Source organism: Adelges cooleyi, unplaced genomic scaffold, assembly GCF_023614345.1.
Source record: "Adelges cooleyi isolate 19-005CV unplaced genomic scaffold, UGA_ACOO_1.1 ACOO_flye_CR_arks_rails_tigmint_CR_PRNA_247, whole genome shotgun sequence".
Lineage (NCBI taxonomy): Eukaryota > Metazoa > Arthropoda > Insecta > Hemiptera > Adelgidae > Adelges > Adelges cooleyi.
This window is the reverse complement of record NW_026095912.1, coordinates 6,536,186-6,550,965: the sequence shown is the minus strand read 5'-3', so window position 1 is coordinate 6,550,965 and position 14,780 is coordinate 6,536,186. Positions and strand designations below refer to the sequence as shown.

Below are 14,780 nucleotides of genomic sequence, written 5' to 3'. Positions count from 1 at the left end.
CAGATTTTGCTACTCGACCACCGCACAGTTGCCGTTCCCCCCGAACGCAATGTGATAGTATTTTATTTGAAAAGCTGTAGATAGTCTAAGAGAGGAGGAAAAAACAAACAATTGAATCATCGACTCGGGACGACGTATTCCGTATTTTGTTTTATGAATTAACTACCATTAAACATATCTCGTCGCCTTTATGAGTTATTGCGCAGCGGTAGTGATATCCACGAAAGGAAAGAACCCGGTAGAATGCGCGAAGGACACTGAATTCTCCAGGATTTACAGCCACACTGGTGAGTGTTGGGAGGCGACCGACTAATCTATAAGTTGCGGGTTGCCTCCGCTAAGTCTATTTCTGTGTTGGTGGGCGCTGGCCGAGAGAAGCTTTTTTTTTTTTGGGAGGTATTTATAAAAAAAAACGATTCCCATAGACCTAGTTTTCTGTAATGACCTATCGTTTTTGTGTCATTCCTTTTGGCAAACTGACATAATTCAGTGTAAATCACAAAATAATACAAAAACAAATGTCGGGGGCCAAGGTCTTCCTAGAATGCTTAAAATCTTTCATTTTTATTTATAGTCAGTGTGCATTGATTTGTGATAGTATTAATACAATTTTGCATTGAACATTTATGTTTTTATTCAAAACAGTTTTCTTGTATAATATGTTACAGATCAGTGTGATTACTAAAAAAATATGAATTACTAAAAATTTAGAAATTGGACAGTTTTAGTTTTATACATTTATTCTATACTTAATTATTTTCATGGTGTTATGGAAAAAAATGCTTATCAACTATTTGCTTTTTTAAAATTAAACTTAAATTTTAAGCCAAATTTGTGAGAACAGCTATTGAATTTTTTTTTGTCCATCCAGGCTAAGTAGTCTATTAAGTAATTAAGTAATTTTTTAATTATATACTATTAAGGTCTTAAAAATTGTTTTGTTGAACTTTTTTATAAGTTATTCACATTTTAGTTAAAAGTTTAATAAGTGTTAATTATACAAGTTAACAAGTATAATTTTTTAATTTAAAATAAGTAGTTTTTTTTTAACATGGGAAAATGGTTTGGTGTTTAGTTCTATTTCTCAGTATTTAATATTTAATTATATTGTTCAGTGGTTTTATGTTGTCAGAAATTAGTTACACAATATCATGAGTGTTTTGTTTATACCAGGTTCTTCTTACATTTCTTATTGTTTACATCTGTTGACAGCACCTGTTTTTTTTTACTTTAAATTTAACACTAACAAAATCTACCTAATACTGAATAAAATGCAATTGTTATTTTTAAACTAGTAGTTCTAAGATTAACGCCAAATTTGAATAAAAATAAAATCCTAAACGACTCAAAGACTTAAGTACAACTAAGCTCGTTTTGTATGAAACGTTTGTGTAATTAATTTAAGAAAACATTTAAATTGTAAACAGTTTAATTAACGATTAAACAAATTATGTTATAATACAAAGTGATTATTGTTAGCTATATTTTGATCTATAATTTTTGTACTTTTTACTATCTAAATTAAATATGATTTCTGATTTTCACGTACAATTTCCTACTTTTAGGTTCTTATGCTTCAAAATGAATTCAAACTATAAATTAAGAGAGCAATTATCTACAAGACTGAGAGGTCCAAATGCCAATAATTTCAGAGGACATGAAGAATCGACTTCTACAAAAACATTCACTCGTACCCATCAACGTAACCTTTCACTACCCATCAATAGTGTTTTCAAACCAACAGCTTCGGTAATTACTAAAATTAATTAAAAAATATTAAAAATTAATATACTAATATTTTTACATTTAATCAGCCTAACAATGAATCCACATCTTTAACTGCAACACCTTATTTACATGGTGAGCACAAATTATTATTATATACACATAAATAATAAACATAGTATTCGCTTATTCGTATTTCTTCTGGAATTGTCAACCTAACCTGTCACATTCAATTTGAATACATATTAAATTTACTACAGTGCAAGTTATTACAAGTTTATGCTGCAATTTTTGCATGTTGTTTACTGATTTCAGAAGAAATTTGTTACTGTCGAGTAAATTAAATTAATAATTAACTAAATTAATTTATTTATTACCATAGATAATGACTATTGTAATCCAGTTCAAAGAAATTACCAGGATACCAACAATAGTGATAATGATTCATCCAACAGCGACACAGGTAGTACGGGGACTTATATAATCGAAAAAAGTGTTTCTTATGACGATAACAAATCTGACGCATTACATAATTTCGAAAATGCCACTGATGAGTTTAAGAAATCTAATTCAATGGTTAAGGTTAGTTAAATCAATTACTTTGATTATTTTTTATTATAATTTTTATTATTTGATTTAGAAATTACGATCCAGCTGGGTCAATGAATGGCATTCAAAATTAAGCCAAAACCAAACATGTTCATCAACTGCTGCACTGACAAAAACAGGTGCCAACATTTTAATAGTATTAACACGTTTAAAATTTAAGTTATTTCAGTATGTAACTTTAACAATTCTATTTACAGACATAAAGCCACCACCATCTCCAAAATTAAAAAGATATACAAGGAAATCAAACATACCATTGTTAAATTCATCAAGCATAAAAGACTTGAGTGTAAGTGAATTCTTGTTTTAGTCTTTATTTGTATAAAATTGGGCACTTTCTGTTCCCCTTAAAATTACATTAATTAATATTTATATTAAAATTATTATAATATAGGAGAATAGCATTAAAAATACAAGTAGTGATGACGATACCAGATCGATTTTGAAAGACGCTGAAAACTGTGTAAATATGATGGAAGCTAAGGTGGATAAAGCTGGTGGACATACATCTATACAGTATAACCGAACGTTTAAGTATGTTATTTTCAGTTTAGGAAAAAATGATTTAAAATAATTTTAAGTAAATAAAATATAGATTTAAATATTTATTAGTATTATCTTTATTTATATATATATTTAAAATGCATAAAAGTATTTTGTTACTTAAAAATATAGCCTATAAAAAGTATTCATAAATACATGTGTTAATACTTTACACAATTCTGATTGTTTTTTATAGAAAAAATAATAATTTGTTAAAATTATGATTAATTGTATAATTTTTACTTTTGTGTAGTTTGCGTCGTGATAGGTTTTCAAAAGCTTCAGATGATTTCACTAAGAAAAATGACATCAAGGCTGTTAATGGAAAATCTGGTTTAACTAAACCGTCCACTCAAACATTAAGTTCGTCTATGTCAAGGGTAGATTGTGGTCGTTACAGTTTAAGGACATCAAGAGTACCACAGCCGAATTCAGTAAGATTCTATTACCACATTATGTGTTAGCGCTAATCGTACATGTTTATATATTAACAAATTAATTTTATAATTCATCAGTCGCCTTTGCTGTCAGCACGAAAAAATTTATCGGCAAAGAAAAAATGGAACTCTAGTATACTTTGCAATAAAGTTCAACCACCAAACAAAGAAACGGAACTAGAAAATTGGAAGAGGCGTAAAAACTATGATCCCATGAAGGCAGCGGCCGAAGGTAAAAAGAAGGAACTACAAAAACAAACAAATTCGTTTTCTAAAGGGCAAGTCATCTGCTGTTATTTATTTAATAAACCTGTTTAATTGTGAACATTTTAAATTTAGAAAATGTGCCACTACTTCAAGTAACCCAGTTTTAAGGTCTGCATCTTTTCATGGCCGCGATAATTTTTGTCAAGACGACGATGATGATGACAGTGAACAATGGGATCAAAACAGTTTGAATTATTACGAACCCGTTGACAATTGGCATAAATTACCTCATCCTCCTGCTGTAAGTTTTTCAACAAAAATATCATTTAAAATATTATATAAATACACTTAAAAAAAAAAAAATATTCTTACAACGCCAGGTCTGGTGGTATACTTATTATTTTTATTAATTTTTTTACAGACATCCAGAGATCATTCTCCACAGCCATTGAAAAGTAACCATATTCACTCTTCTGCAACAAGTTCGTCTTTAGCCTCACTACCGACTAGAGTGAGTGAAATCATATATAAAAATAATATTATAAACCTTTTTTAAATTTATACATCTGTATTTTACATACATTTATTACATTTATAAATTGATTTGTAAATTTTTTTTTTTCATTGGAATATTTAGATGGTAACGACACATAATGGTTTACCGACGCCAATGCATAAATCTCTGACAGCATTTAATAGCTCTACTAGTTCATCTCTAGATGTCAGTTCGATGGTAATTAATTATATTACAATTTTTAAAAGTTTGTTGTTATCAATTTTACTAAAACGTTCTTTATGACATAACTAGCGAGAAGCGCTTTTCGACACTAAAGACACATCTAATATGGTCCAGTTGTCTTACAAGACCAAGAAACGGGGCATTGAGCTTCTGAAAAGAATAAAGTATAAAAATACCTTTTGTGATTAGTAAATATGGTTGAATATTAAATATATCATATTATATTACAGAAACGAACTTCCAGAGTATGATTATGTAGAATTGACTAGAGGAATTGAAGAATTTGATTTAAACGATGACGCATACCATGTACCCATGGAGTCTTGGGAAATGTCTGTAGCGGCGACTAACGTTAACTGCGTCAATAACATATTTGGACGTAAGAAGCATAAGATTTTGGTTTCAACAAATAATTATTTGTAATTTTTTGTTTGCAGTACTCGAAATGGTGTTGTTTAACGGTACCGAAAGTGGAGACACCTAATGAGACAACTGAGCTCCTCCGCTTCTGGTATTTATGTTATGCCTATTACTGTTTTTATTTACGTCAATATTATGTTTCTCTAATGCCAAATTTATTGTGTGATACCAAATAATAGTTAAGATTTTAATTTTAAAAATATATGTATCCTAACTTTAAATATTATATTAGTTGTTGAAATAACACATATTATTTAGAAATATGCATGAACATCAGTATTATTATTATTATAATTATAAGTGATGAAACTATAATTTCTGTTCTTTTTCTCAATTACAAAACTGTATGCAGGATTGTAGGATTCGTAGGATTACATACATACTATTATGAGTAATAGCCATTAATGTAAATTGATATATATTGTTTTTGTATGTGAAAAAAATTCACAGTAGTTTGCATTTTAATGTTGACAATTCATTATGACTTAGTAGTAGGCACTATGGACAGAAAGGATAGTTCACGTTATTGTTTTGCAGCTGTATTACATCGACTGTAGAACATCTCCGTTTCAATGTGACTAATAATCTGTAGACAAAGTAAATGGCCTCTACCAAGGTGACTAAACTGCAGCCTAGAAACAGACTGGCCATTCCTCCAAACGTCACTAGAACACATTAAAATATAGCCAACAGTTCAATATGAAAATCTTAAAATTGACGATTATAAGTTGTTCAATGTTGAATAACTGTACCCATCAAGTCTTCTGTGCTGTACTTAATCGATCTCGAGTAACTGATGGCATATGGATCTTTGTAGTGAATGTCCAAATACATGTGATCTGGACCCAAGGTCATATTGCTGACCGTATACCTACGATATGATATTATCGTGCAGTGTTGTTTAACTGGTTTAATGAAAACAGAACTTGTTAGCGCTTACATACATTGTAATCATTCTGTTCTCTGTGGTGTATGAGGTGAATGAGCACGGTGTGGGACAGCTGCAGTTCATGAATGCCGGTAAGCTCCATTCGGGAAAGGCTGCCCGTTCGGTTTCCGGAGCTTGGACGTTACGCTGACGTACTGTGGATTAAAATGTTTATGCATAGACATCCAAGCATAAAGTTATCCTGGCTATTAACTAAATTTAGCTTAGATGCGCAGTTAAAAAGCTTTTGTGTTTTTTTTTTGTATTAATTACAATGCGGAACTGAGAAGATATTAGTCTTACAACAATATATACATTTTTGTGTTTGGACTATCCGCAGTGGTTTAAAACCATCTGACCGATTTCTACTGACAAATAACCAATTAATCATTAAAAACGTATCCGCCAAAAAAAAAATTTAGGTATGAAATATTAATAAACGTGTATGCGCCACTTAATTTAATAACTTTTAAACCACTAAAATTGTTTTCGTACAAGTTCACCACGTACATTTTATAAGCGAAGCTTAGGCTCAACTAGGTAATGAAAATAATATTAAATGATGAAAAAATGTTTTTTTGGCTCTCCTAAACATTGTATTTGTGGCTGGCCTGTTACTTGTTAGCCGCGTTACGTTCTGCCCCTACTATGCCCCAACCCCACTGTATTGATATTTCCGTCCTGGTATCTAAAGACTAGATACTATTGTGTTAAGCCAAGAAAAAATGATTGGAGAAATCAATTTTGTTCAATAAATGAAAATTAAAAGTTTAATTTAGAAATATTGCAAATATCGGTATTTGTCAGTAATCATATATTAATATTATTACTATAGTAATGGATTCTTACTATTAAGATCGGACAAGCACATCATGTGTTCAACTCCACAAGATTGTTTCACTTCTAAAAAAAAAAAACAATAATAATGTCTACAGTCGAATAGAACAATTTCTTTAAAAAGTATAAAGATATGTTTAAGTTTTCCTTTCGAATTTAAAATTTTTTTTTTTAAGATACTACATTTTATATGCTATTTAGTTGTGGTCCACAGTTATTTAATATTTTAAATACAAATGGATAGAAATCGTTGTTTGTTAATGACTATAGATTAACTAAGATTTTTTATCACCTGTTTCGGTGTTACAATAGTAAGGGATGCAGTTGCATAATTTGTAAATGATATCCAACCGACATTTCCTGAAACAGGTGCCTTCGGATGGACTTTTACAAAACAACGAAGACTGCTGCGAATTGGTCAAATTCGAATAATACATGGAACACTTTTGATCCTCTATTTTGACCCAATAGAGTGATTGATCGGCGCACACCTTGCTTACAGACACCGATATCTGTGACACCTTGTTGATGTCCACTTGTACAGTATAACTGACCGTCTCGTCCGGGAATTCATCGGGGGTGTGCACCATAATCTATTAAAAATACCAAAATATAAATACATATTTTGCTTATCATTTAACCAAATATATTTATAGTATCTTCGACCGTCAAAAACGATTTTTTTCTAAAAAAAATCAGTTATGTGAAAAAAAAATCTTAGCTTTTTAAAAAAAAAATTGATTTTTTTCAAGCAACAGAATCAACAGAATTTGAGTTTTTAATCTAAAACGTTTTTTTTTTTTTGTTGCTCAAAATTTGAGAATTTTCTAATATTTCTTTCAGAAAAATTAGAACGTTTTACATAAAATGTGTAAATTTCAAACTGGGTTTTCCATAAAAACGCTTAGAATTACAAAAAAAAAAAAAGAGGTGAAAATCAATAGAAAATTCGAAAAAACGCCATTTTACAAAATTAGTTCAAATAATTACGTGTAAAAATAAGATAATTTTCCATTTTTTTACTTTTTCTAGATTATTTTACATAAGAAACTGATTTTTTATTTTTTTTTATGGTCAGACTACAAAAAAACGATTAAAAAGAACAGAAAAAACTAAAAATACTTTTTACGACCATAACCAAAATAATCAAAAAAATAACGTGAGAACATTCTTTTCATCGTAACAGACATGCAGGGTAAGTTTCATAAAGTTCCGTGGGGAGGTGCTTTAAAAGTTCGTTTATATTTGGCGTTTTAACCTAAACATATATGTTGCTATAACAAAATGAGTTACAGGCAAACAAAATTAGGTACCTAATTACTTTATTATGTAGTAATTATTCAAATCAATTTATTTGTGATTCATTGGAACATAATATTATCTTTTTATTCAGTTAATACGTTAAACATTTAATTATATTTTGCTCAACACTCAACTATAAATGTATAAGTAACATATAATCTTTTAATTATTGAAAAGGTAACAAAAAATATTTGGCAAGCGCTTACGTACCATTTATTGTCCTAATTAGGTTTTTTTTTTTGTTAATGCCGCTTAAAGCTATACTTGTAATTTCGCAAAAAACCTCATTAACATACTATTGTACACGTTGGTTTTATCTTTACTTACATTGTAGCCTTTTAACTTGCGGTCTTTTGGGAAATGCTCGTCCTCCATGTTTCTCAAGACCAATTCAATGCCGGACATTTTGCCCGCTGCGTTATTCCTGAGCGGCACCAATTCTCCGTCCGATCCAATTAGCGGAGGATTCCTTTCACTGTCACTGTAAGAAAACCGCTAAACTTAAATACAGCCCATGTCAATACAATATGATCACCTCTTATCCAGTCCTATTGCAATGGATAACGGTTACGTGTCTGGGCTTATAGAAGTGTAACGGTCACATTTAGCCGCCCGTTACCACTCGCCTCCAAATATGCATTATTAGCAGTTTACCCCGATTAGCATGTAAGCCATTATAGGTAGGGGAGACAACAGACACACGGGACAATGCCAGGGGCACCGATGCCCAGTTAGTTGACATACTACCATCTTCGGACCGCGACCTAATTATTCTAAAGCCATTACCTATATTTCACGTTACATTACTATTTTATATTTCTTTTAACTTTACCCGTACTCGTGTGTCCGTTCAACTCCGCCATTACCTGGACTAACTACAGAGAACGCTTTAGGATCCAGGTAGAGGTGTAATATATATGTACATAGCTTTACTTATTTAATAAACCTGTTTTCGTTTCGTTGCACACTTGAGAGTTAAGTTATTTAGAGGTACGATCGCCTGTTAAGCTCCTCAGGCGATATAGCAAATATACAAAGGAGACTTTAGGGATATTTAAGTGTAGATACGGCCTAGCCATCCGTCCCGTCTTCGGGTCCACTAATTTAACCCTATCGACTGTCGTTTCGGCCTAGCCTAGCCAACTAGCCAAGCAGACACGTTACAATTATCGTTACGTTACGTTAAATATCACTAAGTTGTTAAATCTATCATTAATTAAATTAAATTTTATAAGGTAAATATTTTCTAATTACTGGCTTAATATTTTTATATTTGTAAAGAGTTAACGTCAATTTAATTATACATAGTATTAACAATAAGTAAATGGCACACAAAAGAAATATATATTATAAGTTAAAATGCTCAAGTTATATAAAACACAATTATAGTTTGTCGTGGGATTTATAATCAACAGTTGTATGGAATTCCACAACACCCATTGTCAGCTTGAACAAAAAAAAGTAAAATAAAAAAAATAAATTAATAAAAATGTGTGCGGTGTCATTTATTCTACATGTATTAAAATATTTTTCCTAACGGTCAAGTACCATAACGGTTAGTTAAGTTAATATTGTATTAAATTTATAAATTTCGTTTATGTCAGGATTAAAATTTAACGGTTTCCAACGATTTCGTGAGAACAATACTCAACGAAATCACGACTCTATTTGCCAAAGTGTTAATCAAATGGTTTCTACTAAGAGCGTGTCGGATTTCGATATTATAACTAAATAAAGGCTAAGAGAGAGAAAAAAAAATACTAGTTGAGGACTGAATTCCTGGTAATTACATCGTGGGAGTTATTATGTATGTTTTAAAAACGCTACCTAACAAATGTATAACGCAATACCTATCTTATCATATCCTTAATAGTATAGGCCGCTCAGGTCGTACACTGTATTTGTTGTTTCTGCCATACTAGAAAACTAACAATTTATATAACTGTGCGCAATAGTATTATTTAAAAGATTCCTAAAAAAAAAAAAAAAATTATGTATATCTATACTCTTCAAATGAAAAATAAGTTAAATAAAAAAAAAAATTAAAATGTTTTCCTTTTTCTTATACTTAATGCCTATTAGAATATCTATAAAAAGACGGGGAAAACAAGGGAATTGGAGTTTGGACACAACTTTCCCTTCCTGGATTATAGGCTACATTCCCTGTGTTATAATTCTCATTAGATACATATGGAACTCTAGTAAAATAGGGCTTTTGACTGTTAAAACTACTACAAGTAGACCTATTATTATTGTTACTGGCATAATTAAAGTTAATATTTCTGGTACCGTTATAGCGATTTTGGGTTGTCTTATAATTCCTATTGAATACATCTCTAACCTTATTATTATTTATTCCATTAGGATATCTATTGTATTTATTATAATTAAAGTTACCCAAATTAATATTCTTATTAGTAATACTATTATTATTAATATTATTATTAGACCTACGAGCACTATGCATAGAGTTGTTAAAACTCGTACCGTGATTTATCCTATTCATTAGTTTCCCCCTTAATATTTCCAATTTATCCTCTGTATTATAAAATTCCAAAAAGGATTTCTTTAAAGTTTCCCACGTTAAAGTTATATTTTCAACCTCGATAAATTGAAATAATTTTTTGGCTTGGTCTCTTAAATATAATGGAAACATAATTGTCTTTTTTTCGTCATCCCAGTTGTTTGCGGCAGAAATTTTCTCAAAAGTATAAAAGTAATCTACAACATCTTCAGTTATATGCCCCGAAAATATTTGGGGTTCGCATATGTTATGACCAGCCATAATGATTAATTTTCTTGTATTAAAAAAAAAATACAATCGATTTTTATATTTGAATTTAGAATTTAAATGCAATTTGATACTTAATAAAAAAAAAAAAATGTACTTTACTACAACCTGAGAGTTAAATCAAAAAATAGCAGGTACAATTATATGGGGTCGTGTCCGTCGTCTATTCCCTTAAAAATGTTAGGGTCCCTCCCTGAGGTAAGACTAACGAAAATCGGCGCCTCCACCAAATTGTAACGTGTCTGCTTGGCTAGTTGGCTAGGCTAGGCCGAAACGACAGTCGATAGGGTTAAATTAGTGGACCCGAAGACGGGACGGATGGCTAGGCCGTATCTACACTTAAATATCCCTAAAGTCTCCTTTGTATATTTGCTATATCGCCTGAGGAGCTTAACAGGCGATCGTACCTCTAAATAACTTAACTCTCAAGTGTGCAACGAAACGAAAACAGGTTTATTAAATAAGTAAAGCTATGTACATATATATTACACCTCTACCTGGATCCTAAAGCGTTCTCTGTAGTTAGTCCAGGTAATGGCGGAGTTGAACGGACACACGAGTACGGGTAAAGTTAAAAGAAATATAAAATAGTAATGTAACGTGAAATATAGGTAATGGCTTTAGAATAATTAGGTCGCGGTCCGAAGATGGTAGTATGTCAACTAACTGGGCATCGGTGCCCCTGGCATTGTCCCGTGTGTCTGTTGTCTCCCCTACCTATAATGGCTTACATGCTAATCGGGGTAAACTGCTAATAATGCATATTTGGAGGCGAGTGGTAACGGGCGGCTAAATGTGACCGTTACAGAAGGGATTTTAAATTGTGTATATTAACTATAGAAACTAGGTGTAGGCTCGGGTAGTGCAGATATACCGGCCCTATTTGCACTACATGTGAGGTCAACAATGTTGAGCTCTTAGTAGATTAACTTGGCATCTGCACTGGTAGGCCCTTGATCCTTCTCTCGCTTTTTCGAGTGCATAGTATAAAAATAAGCTCACAGAATTTGATTGATTTGTTTAGATTTTATTTTAAATATGATTATTAATACTATATTATGATTTTTTTCAATACTAAATTATACTTAATATAACATAACAGGTCTTGAAAGTCCGATATACCTACTTACTTGGCATATCTCTCAGCGGTTTTACTATTGAACGAATAGCAGAATCCCAATTCGGTGCGCTGTCGTCTAAACATATCCGTACACTCGAGTCTCATGCCCCTCCAGTAACACTTCAGGAACATGTCATCTATGGTCGGCCCCAGCTAGAAATCATTATAAATATACGACTAATGCTTTAAACTTTGCTTGACTCATTTAGGCCACTCCTATATTATGTATTATATTACATCCATCATAATGCCGTAGATATCCTTCGGAGGGATATTGAACATGCGTCTGTTCTGCACTCTGCTCTCCAGCGCATTATAATGAGGGTACCGCATTATGCTCAACGCTTCCAGTGTGTTTTCATACATTTCCCGCACATCCGAATCGTTGGATATTTTCCTAAAATAAATTCTCTGGTTTATGTCTAGTTTCTGTAAAGCCAATCTAAGTACGTACAGAGTATGCGCCCTTTATTTAAATATTTTAAAAAAATTATCGAAATTAGCAATCGTTATTGAAAATAAAGTATGTTCAAAAAACTATATAATACATAACGTGAAATATAAAATACCGTGAAAATGTTTTAAAATATTTGTTGATCCTAAACGCATAGTTTAAAATGTTTAAAAACATTCTTACTACATTTATTTTTTGTGCTGTTTATGGGATAAGGCTGTATTATATTATACTCACTCGGTAAGCGCCTTGGCCTTGGAGTACATTATGTTGTTGTTCGAGCAGACTGTAATAGCTGGAAAATCGATTTCACTCAAAGGATAACGTGGGTCTTCGATGACTATATTGGTCAGAGTGTGGGTGTACATCTTCCAGGATCGATACAACTGTTGCAGTATGACAATACCGGCTATGGCCAGCAATACGACCCACACGCTTCTGCAAATCGACAAAATATGACTAATTTAATTAGAAAAAATTTTTTTTTTGCAAGTAGACAGATTATTTTTCAAGGAATTCCCATTAGTGAATGTATTTGTTTTTAATACTAATATTTACATCTCTCCTTGCCTAAAAAGCACTACTCTAGTAACTTTGGTAAGAATGTTAGAAAACTCGTATTCCAATTGAAATCATCTAAATTTAAACATTTCCAATAGCTTGTTGAGAGGGTCAACATTTATAATTGACACCTATCGAAATTATATTGAAATGAACCAAAACCACGAACAATCGGAGTCCTGTCAGACTCTGGCTATGAAATTCCATAACAAGAACGATATGGGAAGTAGGAATCCAAATGAGATTTCAGGGAATGACTATTAGAGTTTAAGTATATGATCTTTTAATCTTAATAATACATTTTCCCGAATTTATAATTATAGTGTTTATTACATTAATGCGAGTGTAATAATAACTAAAGCTAATACCAGAACAGAAGAAAAGACCTGATAGCAGTGTTACCTTTCCCAAGGTTTAGCCTTTTTCTGAACGGCATACCGGAGACCGTGAATGGACACATTTTCGATATATTCTTCCCAGATGGTTTCCTCGGTTGGCTTAACAACAGTACACCGTTTTCTTTGTTGAATCATAGTTTACAGTTGATCTGTACGGCATACAAGCGTTATAGTGTACAGGCCAACCTTAAAAAATATCAATGTCTCAAAGTCAAGTACTAGTACATATTTATATACTTTCATCGCTTGATCAGATTAGGCGAATATGTCCATCATTTTGTTTTAATATATCATACATTCAGCGAAGTCATCGCTTTATGTTTAAATACAGGAACACGCCCGCCAGGTCTATTTTTGTTGTGTTTACAATATTGTTTAAACTTAAAAAAAAAAATAGAAAAATCGCTTTTAGACCTTTGTAAAAATATAACAGCTAAAAAAATATGAAAATACTAAATTACATTTGAAATAATATAATATAGTCCCACATATTATGTTGGTTTACACGGCTTGATTTCTATTCATTATTCATTGGATATAAATTCAACACAATAATAGTAGACTAGTTTGAATGCCGATGAGAAATAGTTATTTGTTTTGTTCAACTATCCAAGGACTATTTGCTTGAAATTTAAAGAATACCAAGCTTGTACCTGCTAAATGTAGTGTAAATATTAAACATGTCACTGTAGTATAGTATAATCTATATAATATAGGTTGTAAACTGTCTGTTTAAATACAAACATATAAAAGACCCGCCCCAGCTATTCATCAAGGGCAAAATATAAACAATATTTCACAAAAAAATATGTTTTAATCAATTTCAATTATGGCTTACGTCATTTTTTAAAATTATATTAATTTTAGGGTGTAATTTTTAAAGTATACCATTTTTTATGAGTTATAATAGATAAAAAACGCTTTATTGCTGGTAGGATTTTGATAATTAATTTTGTTTGAAAGAGGAAGATTGCTTGAAATTTGCAAAATACGGAGGATTTTATATTCATCAGTTTCCAAGAATAATCAAAAATTGAATATGTAATATTTTTATTTTTCAATTCCTCATTTCAAGGTTTCTATTATTTGTGTTGTTAATCATACACTTGTCTCTTAATACAAACAAATAATATGATAAACAATGTCATAATGACATCACGTGGTTTAGTATGAAGCTCATATAAATTGATAGGTTGCGTAATTTTTCTCATTTTAACAACAATCTTTTATTAGGAACATATAAAATGAAGTTATTCTTTACCATATCCCAAGTTAGGTCAGCTTGCCAAATCTATAAACTTATCTCGAATCTCTATTTGTTATATCATATAGGTAACGTGTTAAGTCATTTATATTATAATATCTACCCACTTATTATTATCTTCGATCTATCTTTATCTTTAAACCCTTTCTATACAAACTATCTTAGCCAAATTAGAATAACTATATTAGTTTTAAAAAATAGTATACAATCTTTAAAAAAATAACAGGTCTTTTCGCCTTTAGTTATAAGCTGTACCAAACATATAATAAATATAATAATTCAAACCTTATAACTTCATGGGGACAAATAAACAAAACAACAATAATAGTTATATATAATGAATTTATTATTTATATTAACGAGTATTTCAACCAAACAGAAAATCATATAAGAGGAAAGCTGTTAAGACACGGAGAATTTTGTTCTGTTTCCATTTTGAATGACA

At 31.0% G+C, this 14,780-nt stretch overlaps 2 protein-coding genes across 2 annotated transcripts; one reads left to right on the top strand and one right to left on the bottom strand.

The window, feature by feature from the left end:
• Positions 1–2: 2 nt before the first annotated feature.
• LOC126836532 (dentin sialophosphoprotein) lies at positions 3–4,995 on the top strand. The gene is made up of 15 exons (XM_050570030.1): positions 3–287; positions 1,566–1,749; positions 1,815–1,860; positions 2,108–2,307; positions 2,366–2,453; positions 2,532–2,623; positions 2,729–2,868; positions 3,131–3,311; positions 3,393–3,592; positions 3,654–3,822; positions 3,943–4,032; positions 4,159–4,254; positions 4,330–4,424; positions 4,491–4,639; positions 4,698–4,995. The coding sequence occupies exons 2-15, from the start codon at positions 1,582–1,584 to the stop codon at positions 4,742–4,744; spliced, it is 1,761 nt and encodes a 586-aa protein (XP_050425987.1). The 5' UTR covers positions 3–287; positions 1,566–1,581; the 3' UTR covers positions 4,745–4,995.
• Positions 4,996–5,178: 183 nt separating this feature from the next.
• LOC126837011 (pickpocket protein 11-like) lies at positions 5,179–13,206 on the bottom strand. The gene is made up of 7 exons (XM_050570735.1): positions 13,076–13,206; positions 12,350–12,550; positions 8,075–8,228; positions 6,801–7,038; positions 5,625–5,763; positions 5,433–5,551; positions 5,179–5,345 (listed from the first exon to the last, which is right to left on the bottom strand). Exons 1-7 carry the CDS (start codon positions 13,204–13,206, stop codon positions 5,179–5,181), a joined length of 1,149 nt encoding a protein of 382 aa, XP_050426692.1.
• Positions 13,207–14,780: the final 1,574 nt, after the last annotated feature.

What these genes read in the sequence shown, in the direction of transcription:
- LOC126837011 (XM_050570735.1), bottom strand. Translation starts at nt 13,206, where the DNA reads ATGATTCAACAAAGAAAACGGTGTACTGTTGTTAAGCCAACCGAGGAA. An exon ending in AAGGCTAAACCTTGGGAAAG is followed by an intron (nt 12,551 to 13,075) that starts GTAACACTGCTA and finishes GTCGATTTGCAG; the next exon opens with AAGCGTGTGGGTCGTATTGC. An exon ending in AGGCACCTGTTTCAGGAAAT is followed by an intron (nt 5,764 to 6,800) that starts GTCGGTTGGATA and finishes TTTAATCCACAG; the next exon opens with TACGTCAGCGTAACGTCCAA.
- LOC126836532 (XM_050570030.1), top strand. Translation starts at nt 1,582, where the DNA reads ATGAATTCAAACTATAAATTAAGAGAGCAATTATCTACAAGACTGAGA. An exon ending in CTCTAGATGTCAGTTCGATG is followed by an intron (nt 4,255 to 4,329) that starts GTAATTAATTAT and finishes TGACATAACTAG; the next exon opens with CGAGAAGCGCTTTTCGACAC. An exon ending in GAGCTTCTGAAAAGAATAAA is followed by an intron (nt 4,425 to 4,490) that starts GTATAAAAATAC and finishes ATTATATTACAG; the next exon opens with AAACGAACTTCCAGAGTATG.